General features: G+C 41.6%; 1 protein-coding gene across 2 annotated transcripts in view; it reads left to right on the top strand.

Annotated features, from left to right (window-relative positions):
- Positions 1 to 13,475, top strand: part of cnksr1 (connector enhancer of kinase suppressor of Ras 1) — a 91,619-nt gene extending 78,144 nt beyond the window's left edge. For both annotated transcript variants that reach the window (XM_063033807.1, XM_063033808.1), the window contains 2 exons: positions 4,303 to 4,490; positions 4,588 to 13,475. In XM_063033807.1, the coding sequence (XP_062889877.1) occupies positions 4,303 to 4,490; positions 4,588 to 4,983 (584 nt within the window). In that variant the 3' untranslated portion in view covers positions 4,984 to 13,475. The remainder of the gene's footprint in view (positions 1 to 4,302; positions 4,491 to 4,587) is intronic.
- Positions 13,476 to 13,824: the final 349 nt, after the last annotated feature.

Raw genomic sequence — 13,824 nt, 5'->3', positions numbered from 1 at the left:
AATCCTGTGGGTTTTCATGTGGCAAGTGAGGCCAGTTTGTGCTCCAGATTCTATCACAGATGGGAAAAGAAGTACTTGACAGGGTAGGTGAGTAAAGAAAAGGTGAAGTGCTTTCTCTGCTGTTTATGCTACACTCATGAAGCACCAGTAGTGTTATATCGTTTACTTTTTAACTTGTGTTGCAAATGTACCTTAGCATTTGTTAATTTACTAGTGGTGATATTACTTTGTATTAGTTGTGTGAGTTACATGTACTGTGTTGTGCACCTTGGACCAGGGGAACATTGCCTCATTTGGCAGTGTACGTATGTATGGTTGAATGACAATACACTTGAGTTTGAACTTCTGTACGCTTCCAATTAAGAGACTTGACTCAGGCCCTCAATGAAATCCCAAGCACTTCCTTTTGAGCAATACCCAGTTAAAGCTAGGTGGCAGTATGGGCTGTGAGAAGGATGCATGGAAGCTTGGAAGATGTAGATAAACTGAATGGATTGGTACATTTGTGTAGATAAAATATAATGTTCTTTGTTTGTTCATTTGATATGTACCATGTTGTATAAAGTAGGCGATCATGCTCTTTCCGTGACCATGATTGCTCTTGGCAAATTTTTCTACAGAAGAAGTTTGCCATTGCCACCTTTTGGGCCATGTCTTTACAAGACGGGTGACTCCAGCCATTATCAATACTCTTCAAAGGTTGTCTGCCTGGCATCAGTGGTCGCATAACCAGGACGTGATATGCACCAGCTGCTCATATGACCATCCACCATCTGCTCCCATGGCTCTGCATGTCCCTGATCAGGGGGGCTAAGCGGGTGCTACACTTTGCCCAAAGATGACCTGCAGGCTAGCGGAAGGAAGGAGTGCCTTACACCTCCTTTGGTAGAGACGTATCTCCACTCTGCCACCCAATGTAATTATTTCTAAAATAGTGAAAGATTGACAGAGGTTAGTGTTTATAGGGTTCTGGTAGCATTGCCTACAAACCGTTAATGATTAAAGTGCGGTGGGGAGGAAGAACAACTTGCGGCCTCCTCTACATTGGTGAGACCCGTCATAAATTGGGGGACTGCCTCGTCGAGCACCTCTGCTCCATCTGCCAAAAGCAGAACTTCCCGGTGGCCAAACATTTTAATTCCCATTCCCGTTCCAACATGTCAGTCCGTGGCATCTTCTTGGGCCAGGATGAAGCCACCCTTGGGGAAGAGGAGCAACACCTTATATTCCGTTTGGGTCACCTCCAACCTGATGGCATGAATATCGATTTCCCTCCACCTCTTCTATTTCCCACTCTGGTCTTTTACCTCTTCTCACATGCCTATCACTTCCCCCTGGGTCCCCTTCTCCTTCCCTTTCTCCTCTGGTCCACTTCCCTCTCCTATCAGATTCTTTTCTTTCCAGCCCTTTATGCTTCCCAGCTACTTGGGCTCACCTAGCACTTTCTAGCTATCCTCCTTCCCCTCCCCTCATCTTTTTATTCTGGCGTCTTCGTCCTTCCTTCATCCTGAAGAAGGATCTTGGCCCAAAATGTTGAACGTTTATTCATTTCCATAGATGCTGCCTGACCTGCTGAGTTCTTCCAACATTTTGTGTGTGTGTTGCTTTGGACTTCCAGCATCTTGGTAATTTCCTGTGCTTGAAAGAAGAATATGATTGTGATGGAGGAAGTGCAGCAAAAGGCTCACCAGATTTATTACTGGAATGATGAGCTTGGCGTATGAGATAAGTAGGCTGGGCTTATGCTCACTAGCGATAAGAAGAATAAGTAATGATCTAATTGAACGAGTGATCAGAACCAGGGGTTGTATGCTGAGGGAACGAGTTGATTAATAAGCTTGGCTTCCATCTTTGTGCATATGCAAGCATTGTCCATGTTCTGAAACTTGATAACTAAAGTTGCTTCTGCAGTGAAGGCAATGCAGGTTAAACAGATGATGTGCAGCTTTACTTTCACTCACCTCCAGTGTTTTGTGGACTAGTTGTGGTTGCAGTTTGCATGCCATCATGTAGCAGATGGAGACTAATTTCTCTGATCAATCAAAGTTCAGAAAGATACTCCATTCTTCCTTTGGATTTGAGCTGTCAACACTGGTTCATGCTGCCTGCATATCTCTTGGAGTCAACAATGGTGATCAGGTGTTTGTGGAAAGGGATAGCCCTTGTGCCCTAGGGAGAAGGCAATGATTTCCCCTGTGACAGACAGCAGGAAGTTACTTCTAATTAATTGTATACTCTTTAGAAGAGGATTACAGTTACAGAAACTCTGAAGCCTCCTAGCATGTCCTGCTCTTCCAGAGTTGGGAAATGAGGTTGTAGCTTCATCCCCGAAACTCCTCTCCGCTGAACTTTAGAACTTCAGTATGCTCCTTATTTGTTTAACCATCTAGCTCTGTGATCTCCTACGCCTCTGTGTTTACCCTTACATTCTCACTCCTGCATTACCTCCATTCTGAATTGCTGCTACCCCACGCTCTATGACTGCAGAATCACACAGCTCCACACCCCCCCCCATTTCACTGTTGTATACCAGCGTTTGTGGTTAACCACTCTCTCATAATGTATCTGTAAAGTGGCCACTGTTTTCCATTCCCTCTCAGCGCTCTTTTTTCATGGTAGCCAAATGTTAGCTCTCATCATCTGTCAATCTCCAGCTCACCCCCATTACTGTACTCTTACCTCCCATTTACACCTGTTGACTTGCTCTCAATTCTTAAAACCAAAGTTGAATTGCAACTATAATTTGTATTTTGAATGGAAACCAATTCCGGACAAAATTAAAAAGAGAAGTCTCCCACCGTATTTGTATCGTTCAGTCTATAACTTTAGAAAGACATAGGGTCAGAAAAAAACTACAGTACAGACATAGGCCCTTCAAACCATCTAGTCCATGCCGAACCATTTAAACTACCGAGTCCAATCGACCTGCACCCAGACCACATCTGTCCAAACTTCTCTTAAACATTGAAATGAAAATTGCATGCACCACTTTCACTGGCAGCTCATTCCACACTTTCACCACCCTCTGAGTGAAAAAGTTTCCCCTCATGTTACCCTTAAACATTTCACCTTTCACCCATGACCTTTAGTCCCACCCACCCTCAGTGGGAAAAGCCCGCTTGCATTTACCCTAACTATACCTCTCTTAATTTTGTATACTTGTATCAAATCTCCTCTCAATACTCTACATTTTAGAGAATAAATTAAGCCTGTTCAATCTTTCCTTATAACTCAGATCCTCCAGCCCCAACAACATCCTTGTAAATTTTCTCTTTACTCTTTCAACCTTATTTACATCTTTCCTGTAGGTTGGTGACCAAAACTGCACATTATACTCCAAATTAGGACTCGCCAACATCTTCTACAACTTCAACATAACATCCCAACTCCTACACTCAGTACTTTAATCTATGAAAACTAAAGTGCCAAGAACTTTCTTTATGACCCTATCTACCTGTGACACCACTTTCAACGAATTATGGACTTGTATTCCCAGATCCCTTGGTTCTACCACACTCCTCAGTGCCCTACCACTCACTTTGTAAGACCTACCCAGAGCTATTTTGATCCAAGTTATCCTATATAAAACAAAGGTTTAATTTCACTGAGAATCTCTGATCAACATTAGTATAAAATTAATTTGAGTGAGCAGTAGTGTGAAATAACTATGTAAAATAAACTGGTTACTGATATAAGACCATAAGACCATAAGACAAAGGAGCAGAAGTAGGCCATTCGGCCCATCGAGTCTGCTCCGCCATTTTATCATGAGCTGATCCATTTTATCCTATTTAGTCCCACTGCCCCGCCTTCTCACCATAAGCTTTGATGCCCTGGCTACTCAGATACCTATCAATCGCTGCCTTAAATACACCCAATGACTTGGCCTCCACTGCTGCCCGTGGCAACAAATTCCATAGATTCACCACCCTCTGACTAAAAAAATTTTTTCGCATTTCTGTTCTGAAAGGGCGCCCTTCAATCCTGAAGTCATGCCCTCTCATACTAGACTCCCCCATCATGGGAAACAACTTTGCCGCATCCACTCTGTCCATGCCTTTTAACATTCGAAATGTTTCTATGAGGTCTCCCCTCATTCTTCTAAACTCCAAGGAATACAGTCCAAGAGCGGACAAACGTGTAAGGGACAGCACAAAATAAGACTATGTCAGCTAAACTCATCATCAGTTTATATTTGACATTAAAAAACATCTCCCCTTTCTGGTGCACTACGCTTGAGGGATAGGATATGTTCAAAATTTATTATACACAACTCACTTATATTTCTGTCCATTTATTCAGAACCCGTACAAAGTTCTAGTGATGAACTGGAAGTGTTAATGAAAGTCTTGGAGCAGGGTGGAGTCTCATTACTTGGTAAAGAACAATCTTTTCGAAAAGATTATCATCAGTCATTCGTCAGACGAAACAAGAATCCAGTGATCAACGAGAAAGTGCACAATCTGCGAGCACTCAAGAGCACGCTAAAGGCAAGTAATTAAGTCAATCTCATTGCATGAATCACCTGGTTTTTTTTTGTTTGTGTTTTGCTGTGGTGGTTACTAACTATTCTGTGAACAATTTTAGGCCAAAATTGTAGATTTGCAATCTATCAACAAGATCTTGGATGATCCTAATTTGACAGCAGCAAAATTCCGACACTGGAAAGAAGAAAACCAGGAGCTGCTTGCAGACATCCAGAAGGTTCCACGCCTTGCCAAGAAAGGACCAAAAGCAAAAAGTGAAGATCTTTCAACTCCTGAAACAGACCTACAACTGGGACCCACAGAGAACCCTTTATCTTGGTTTGATACAGGTCAGATATTAGCAGAAACTTCAGCTTCCATTTCACAAGAAGAACTGGAGAACAAAAGAGACATCTGTTCAGATAGAACTGTGCAATTAGGATCTGGAGATGCCTGCGAGAAAGAATTAGATTCCCCGCAGGACATGGACATTGACAAGATCCAAAGATGTCTGTAATCATTCTGAAACTCTGCATTCAAGCCACTGATTGAATCTCCACCTTGAGTTGGGAACTGTTGATTCAGAAGACATTGTCTCCAAATAGTAAATCTGTTAAACTCAAGATTCTACCCGTGCCCCTCGACAAGAAATATAAACTGTTTTTAATAATAATTCCTGCAACACAATTAATCAAACTGGTTAAACAGTAATACTACCAAGTGTTTCTGTCACATAATTATTGCAAAGAATCGAGACATTTTAGGGACTTACGACAGTATGACATCAGACATGTGGACAATTATTCTTTTAATCCTTGCACGTAAACCAAGATTCATCACTCTGTCATTGTTTTTTTTTCAAACATCTTTTCCTCCTTAGTGATTTTATATGTGCTGAATAGTTGTGTCCTGAACAGACTAGAAGAATACTGCCCTTGTGTACACATGACTGCTCCAGAGTATCAAGTGTAATTGTTGACCTGCATTCAAACGGTGTCACATCCCTCATGAACTTTTCTCTCTGCCTTTTACCCCATTCTATAGGTGTTCTGTACTGAATCAGAAATCAAAATTCAACCTTCCCATGTGCTTCAGTTCTGGAATGTCTCAACCCCATCAACATTCTCTTTCTCTGACAATACGAGATGAGCTTAGGTGGTAAACAGTTCAGTCACTGTGTGCCAGTAGTGGGGAAGCAAGTGCTGGGGTGGTGCATGAGATGCTTATGTAGCCAGCTGCTTTGTCCTTGATGGAATCAGGCTGAAGCTGAACTCATTCAATCAAATGGAGAACATTCCATTCACTCCTTTCTTGCACCTTGTAGATGGTGGAAAGACCTTAACTGAGTCACTTGCCTCAGGATACTTAGCCTCTGACCTACTCACTTGGCATCTATATTCATCCGGCTGGACCAGATGAGTTTCTGGTCATTGACAATTAGGACGTTAATGGTGAAGAACTTGGCAATGGTTATGCCACAGCATGTCAAGACTAGATGTTTAATCTTTCTCTGTTGGAGATGATCATTGGCTGATTCTTCTGTGACATGATTTTTGCATGCATGTGCTTGAATATCGTTCAGGTCTTGCCTCCTGTCGGCATGGGCTGCTTCATTGGTTGAGATGTGAAGGGAAATGAAACATTGTGCACTCACTCATGAACATCACAATTTCAGACCTTACAGTGCAAGGAAGGCCATTGATGAAGCAGGTCCAGGGTACTGCCCTGAGGAACGATCTTGATGCCTGACTCCAACCTGATCTGTCCATCCCTGTTCCAATAATGTGTGCTTGACAAACAAAGACATTATAAGTTATTGTTTAAGCCTTGCCGTTACTTAGACCCTTAAACAGAATGCCAGAGGAGACAATATCTTGGAAACATGGAATGGAATTACAATCAAGTTCAGAGGGAGGAAATTTTCTTACTCCTTCCCTTAAAATTATGAATTTATGTTATCAACAGAGTAGCCATTTTGAGAGGAGATGTTCAACCCCTGGGGAAGGTCCAGAAGAGTTTCACAGGAATAATCCTATGAGGAATGTTTGTTGTCTTTGTGTTGATAGCATTCAGAAGGATGAGAGGGGGAACCAAACAGATACTGAAAGGCTGGATTGAGTGGACATGGAAGGGATATTTCCATCAGTTGGAGAGTCTAGCATCTGAGGGCACAACTTTAGAATAAGGGGGCATCCCTTAAAACTGAGATGAGCAGGAAATTCCTCAGCCAGAGGGAAAAAATCTGTAGAATTCATTGCCATAGAGGGCTGTGGAGACCAAGTCATTGGATGTATTTAAGGCAGAGATCAATAAGTTCTTGATTGGTGAGGGCATTAAAGGTTACAGGGAGAGGGCAGGAGAATGAGGTCCAAAAAAAAAGTCAGTCAGGATTGAATGGTGGAGCCCACTCAATGGGCTGAATAGCCTAACTCTTATTGCCTTGAGATCTTCTGGCATTTTCCTTATCTCCTTAGCAGTTGTCTTCATGGAGCTTTATTTTTCATCTAGATTTTAAAATAATGTGATTGATATTGACTGAGTTTGGGGCATTCCTTTTATACCTATTGGCAACTAAATATTTGCTCATGCAGCTTACCTGTGTAGTATACCCAAATTAAATGTTCATAGGTTTTACAGTAATCAAATGCCATTTTCCTAACACATACTGCTGAAGAGTCTAAGATGGGCAACAGCTTAAAACTTTAAAAACTTTTGTTCACCAATCTCAGAAAAAATATTGCTAACTTTTTTCCTCTTTTGTTAAGACTGCTGAAGCTTCAGATCACACATAAGCAATTCTATTATAAGATAAATTAGATCAGTTGTAAAACCCCCAATAGATTTGTGTTTTGGAAAAATTGATTTGTATTTCAGAATTGGTATTTGATGTTTTTATCTCTGGATGTCTCAGAGTTTAAGAGAAATTGTTTCTGAATGTTCCTATAAGTGTCAAGCTTTCAAACACTGAGGTTTCTTCCCTCCTTGATGCAAGGTTATGACTATGTAACTAAGCTATTACCTTTGAATATTCACTACAATGACCAGCCTGCACATGTCATTTGAGTACAACAGAGACAACAGAGAAAATAGTAACCAAACCTGTTCCTATATTTACTGGGACTTCCAGGACAGATTTGAATTGTAATTACAAGCAGAACTGCACTGTTTTCCTTCCTCAATCCAAGGTTGCCAAAGCCAACAAAAACATTGGAATTGTGTAAGTGAGGGAGAGTTGCGCAGCATCAGCCTCACTCTCTCTTCCCAATTCCCATCTGGATCCAGTGGCAAGACAGAGTCAAGATGGCTGGAGATGGGACTAGGCGCAGTGGATGACCAGGACGTCTTCTGTGTCTTGTCGTGCTCTACACGTTCCACGACGTTTGCAGAGACCGCCTTCTTGACTGTTGGACCAACGGTCTCGTCTGCTCAATCTGCTGGAGTCTGTCTTCACATGCTGGGAGAGACAACTCCCTATCTCACTGAGGGTTTGAGACCCGTCGGCTACCCTGACCTGGTTTAGTCGGCTTGTGGAATCCATTGCCCGGGGTGTGGCCACTGTTGCATGCGAACATTGGAATACTACAGTAGCTGAGCCTAACAGCTCAGTTTGGAGATCAAACCCAGACTGTTCTTCATCTACATGACTCTGAGATGGAGATCACTTCTCAGCTGCTCCTGTTTTCTTTAGCCTTAGTAATAGCTGTACTTGATTTCCAGATCTTAAAACATGGAAAAAAGAATTTTTTTAGTATAACATCCTTATAACAACCATAAGGGGAAAAGTTTGCTTAATTTGTTACTCAGGTAACTGGTATCAGGGTTGCAAAAGAACCGAATTGAAGGCAAAGTAAAAGAAGTTTAAGGAATTTATAATTTGATCACTTGCCTCGCACCAAGTAGGAAAATATCGACCAGTAGAAGGCCATCACAGTTTTGATGGAGAAATAAAGAGCTGTGTGGTGGGAGCAGAAGTTCTAAGACAGGGTAAGGCATAGAATTTGTATTTGAAAATGATAATATGAAAAGGCTGAATTGATATCGTATAGTGATTTGAAGAGGAGAGAATGATTTCTCGTGTACATCACAGAGAGGATTAAGGTGCAAGGGACACAGAGTTTGCAGTTAGCTGAGACTTGAGAAAAGTAGTGGAGAGAATATATATAGGGAGTTAAATATTGAAGATGAATTGTTACTTCCAAGTGACATGGTGTTAAATGGGTATGTGTAGGAGTCAGAAAATGACTTGTAATGTACTGGAAGTACAGATTTCAGCTCAGGATCAGACAGGACAATAAAATTCTGAGTCATACATGAGGCAGGCAGGAAAACAGATGGAGTTAAAAAATGTAGGATCTATCAATGAACCCAAAGCTTATTTGTAAGAAATAAGTACACAGTATTGTTTGAAAAAAATGATGGGGAGATTCATTTGGCTCTGACTCAGACAGCTGTCAGTAAATATTAGACACTATTATTCTGGATCCACTTAATAGCGTTCATATTCTCATAGAGGTTTACTCTGAACATATCCACTATCCTTAAGGAAACATGAAGTGCTGATATACCTGTACATCTTGCTCTTGCTGCCACTGTACAATTTAAAATTGGTGTGATTTGTAAGCTTTTTGTGTGGTAAGTGGGAGGGTTGGGGTTTGATGTTTTCACAGTTCACCAGTTTGTTTTTCTGCATGCAGGGTTTGGGGGTGGAGTTGATGCTCTTGTTGTCATTGCAATTTAAATTTGGGGCGATTTGTAAGTTTTTTTTGTGCAGGGGAGGGGTTTGAATAACTTCCATGTTTCTTGGTTTTGTGACTATCTAGAGAAGGCGAATCCGAGTTGTATACTGCATACATACTTTGATAATAAATGAACCTTGGAACCTTTTTTTTTTAACTTTGATCTTTACTGGTTCATTACTACCTCATGAGAGTCTGGTTTGTGAACCTAAGTGGAGTATTCATAATGAGATGGGAGAATCTAAGCAAGTTTGCTTCTCATCTGATAGATTCAAAGTTCCAAGTACATTTATTATCAAAGCACGAATGCAGTATACAACCCTGAAATTCGTCTTCCCCACAGACACTTATGAAACAAAGAAGCATGCAACCTACCCGACCAAATATCAAATCCTCCCAATCCCCCACACACAAAAAAATCACACAAACGGCAACGAAATAAAAGTTTGAAAACAGAATATAAAACACAAAAGGCATACCTCAGTGCAGTTCAGTTCAATTCAGCTCAGCTCAGTGTTCATTATCTGCAGGCTGCCCAATTCAAAATTTGCTCAAAAGTAGTAACAAAAAAAAGAGCAACCAGAACGCAATGATAAAACCCTGAGGACACCAGACGTAATGGTACCAGCTATTTCTGGATATTCTCTAGTTGTAACAGGATAGACAAAAATGCAGTATTACCCAACTAGACGGTGGAGGAGCATTGGAGGAGAACATTGCAGCCATTAGCTTTAGATAATCAAAGGACAAGTAAGGAGATATTTTACCATTTTCAATATCACACAATAATGTTTGCTAAGATCCCTTTCCAACAGTAGAAATAAGATTGGATGGTCTGCTTCAACAAGAAAGGACTATAGCTTGTAAGAAAGGTCAGATCATATTTTATTAACTCAATAAAGGAGATAAAAACAAAAAATATCAGATAACGTGAAAAATGGGAAAGGAAGTTGCATCCTCAGCATTTCAGTGGGAATATTGTTTAGGAAATGAGTCTCTGAGGGTATGAAGGTAGAAGAAAAACTAAAGGAAGATGTGTTTGGGGAAGAGCTCAAGGAACCTTTGAATTTTGATTGAATGGTCTAGGAGAGCAAGGGGAAGGGAACACCGGTTGATTTGGATCTTAAGTGTTTATGATGCTCCTGAGAGTGAAGGATATATGGGAGAGGATGTTATGAAGACAGTTTGCAGTGGAATAAAGAAGATGGGGTTTTTCAGTCTCTTGGTCTGCTGGTCAGTTCTGGCAGATGAGAGCAGGGCATATAAAGATGACACGGTAGGCACTTTTTAGCTGATTCTAATAGAGCTATTTATGTGAAACATAATTGTTTTGATTTGAATGGTGCTACAAGTTAATGATAAAATTGTCATTTGCAAACATTGCATCCTCTTCAGAAACTGACACCCCCGCTGATTCAATATAATGCTGCTGGGCCAGGAGCTGTGACTTCTTCAGCTAATTGTTCCATGTGAACTCAATCAATACTGGTGTTTGGATGAGAGGTGTGACCACTCGGTATTAAGATGTTGGGTTCAAGACTGCAGTCTGGCTGCGACTATTGATGAGCCATTGTTGGGTAGTGGCAACAACCGGCCCACTTATTCACAGATTTCTTGAAATCTATGATCTCCCTCAAAACCTCCAGTTAAATGTGACAGAATTTACTGTCTCCTCCTTTTTTAGTCCTTGGCAGCATGGTCCTTCCCAACTGGGAAATTTCTCTATGGTAACAAGCAAATGGAGAGAGAGAAGGACAGGTAACTCAAAACAACAGCAAGTATGTTGAATTGAAATAATTTAAAATACCAAGAATGAAAAAAATTGCTTAATGAAGAGGCTGGGAAAAATATTTATGGTGTATGTTTGGCCAAAAGAGAAAAGTAATGATTTCTTTGGTATTTATGCTCTAGGTGTTGTGCTTGTTTAATTTTAGAGTATTAAAAAAGAAATAACGCTGAAGGTTGACATCTTGGAGTTGGAGAATGTTACTTGACTCAGCGTGTAAAATTCAACCATGGAATCAGACTATGGCTTGAAATGAAGAACCAATTATTTATTTCCATCCACAGCTGATTATCAAGACTATATGATTCCTGCTTCTGCACTTTAGACCTGTTCAGTTATAAAATAATCTTCCCCTGAGACAACTGCGGATCATGATGAAGATTATTAAAGGAACTGATCTAAAGTGCAGAAGCAGGAAAGGAATCACATGGTCTTGATAGTCAGAGAAATCCACGAATTAAAATCTAACTCAGAAAAGATCACCTCATCAAATAGAACATAGAACAGTACAGCACAGAAACAGGCCCTTTGGTCCACAGTGTTGCTGAACCAAATAAATTAGTAATCAAATGACTAACTAATCTCTTCTGCCAACACAATGTCCATATCCTTCCCTTCCTGGTTTAAGATGGCACTACCGAAGATTTGCGACAGGTTACTGGTAAATCATAAGGCAAGAGATTCGACCAAAGACATTAGTTATAGCATCTTTTGTGATGCAAATTGTGGCGAACTATCCTGCAGACAGTGAGGAGGCAGGCAGAGGCGAGGCTGGTTCAGGGGATGAGCTGTGCTGGGGCATTGTGAAGCGCAACGTGTTCCGAGCCGCAGACAGAGGTGGAGTTTGTATCGCTGCTGGAGATGGAGTGAGCGATTTAGAGAGGAGTTGATGCGGAAGAGTTTCGATGCCCATCCATCTAACCCAGGTGCAAGGTTGGATCGCTCCAAACACTGAGCCGATTTGATGAGATTGAGAACGACTTCAGGTGGGGCGGCCCAGGTGTATCAGGGCACCTGGGCCTGGGCCCTGGAATATGGCATAAGTTAAACACCAGCACAGATAGACTGGAAGCTCGAGTGCTGGGTACAGAGGTGAGGGTTGGGCTGATTTTGCTCGCTCTCCCGCAAATGTTCATTCCTTTCTCCGCAGCGCTGAGCTGTGAACTGATCGGTTGCTGTGCGTTGCTGCCCCGCTGTTGTGAAAACTGGTGACCGGGGTTTGGCTTGGGCCTACTCCAGCTGCTTCAGGAACAGATCTGGGACTCAGTCTGGTTCAGGATACTGTTGCTTTGCTTCTGTCATTTGCACAACGTGTGATTTTCTTTTCCCCCCTCTTTCTCTGCTCAGTGGTTTCTAGTTATTCGAGTTTCTAGTTTTGGGGCTGCCCATAAGCAGACAAATTTCAAGGTGTATAACTTATACATTCTTTGATAATAAATGTGCTTTGAATCTTTTCCTCACATCTATGTGCCTATCTAAATGTCTCTGAAAAGTCTCTCATGTATCTGCCCTACAACAACCCCAGGCAGTGCATTCCAGGCACCTGTGTGATTAAAAAAAACTAACCCCCTCACATGTCCTTTGAAATTACCCCCTCTCACCTCCCTCTGGTATTAGATATTTCAACCCTTGAGAAAAGATATTGTCCGTCTACTCTATCTGTGCCTCTCATAACCTTATTGATCTATATCAGGTCTCCCTTCTGCCTCTGTCACTCCAGAGAAAACAACCCAAGTTTGCCTAACCTCCTGTTATAGCACATACCCCCTGTATCCAGGCAACATCCTGGGAAACTTCTTCTGCACCCTCTCCAAAGCCTTCACATCCTTCCTATAATAGGGTGACCAAAATTGTATGCAATACTCCAGATGTGGCCTAACTATTTTATAAAGCGGCCACATATGACCTGACTTGGTCCAACCAAGCAGAGTCCGCTGCCGAGAAGGCCCACCAGCACCTTTACTTCCTGAGAAAACTAAAGAAATTTGGCCTGTCCACTAAAACCCTCACTAATTTATATAGATGCACCGTAGAAAGCATTCTTCTAGGGTGCATCACAACCTGGTGTGGAAGTTGTCCTGTCCAAGACCAGAAGAAGCTGCAGAAGATCATGAACACGGCGCAGCACATCACACAAACCAATCTTCCGTCCTTGGACTCACTTTACACCGCACACTGTCGGAGCAGTGCTGCCAGGATAATCAAGGACACAACCCACCCAGCCAACACACTTTTCGTCCCTCTTCCCTCCGGGAGAAGGCTCAGGAGCTTGAAGACTCGTACGGCCAGATTTGGGAACAGCTTCTTTCCAACTGTGATAAGAGTGCTGAACGGATCCTGACCCGGATCTGGGCCATACCCTCCAAATATCCGGACCTGCCTCTCGGTTTTTTTGCACTACCTTACTTTCCATTTTTCTATTTTCTATTTATGATTTATAATTTAAATTTTTAATACTTGCTATCGATTTGTAATCAAGGGAGCAGGAATTGCAGAATCAAGTATCGCTGTGATGATTGTACGTTCTAGTATCAATTGTTTGGCGACAATAAAGTATAAAGTATATCTTGCTAACTTCCTGATCACTTAAAACTTTCAGCAGTGAGGAGTTTTGAAGTACAGAGTGCAAATAAAAATAGAAAATTCCCAGTATGCCTGTGGGGAGAGAAATAGTCGTGTCAGCATCAGATCTTTAGAACGGAATTTATTTATTTCATATTTTCTCATGGCTTAGGAGGCTATTTGGCCCATCAAGTCTATATTGACTTTCAGAATAATCCCATCTCCCTCCCACTTATTTCCCTGTAACTTCTCAACTTATTTCCCACTCTGTGCC

The sequence above is a fragment of the Mobula hypostoma genome, chromosome 26 (genome assembly GCF_963921235.1).
Source record: "Mobula hypostoma chromosome 26, sMobHyp1.1, whole genome shotgun sequence".
Taxonomy (NCBI): domain Eukaryota; kingdom Metazoa; phylum Chordata; class Chondrichthyes; order Myliobatiformes; family Myliobatidae; genus Mobula; species Mobula hypostoma.
This window is presented reverse-complemented; position numbering and strand designations above follow the sequence as displayed.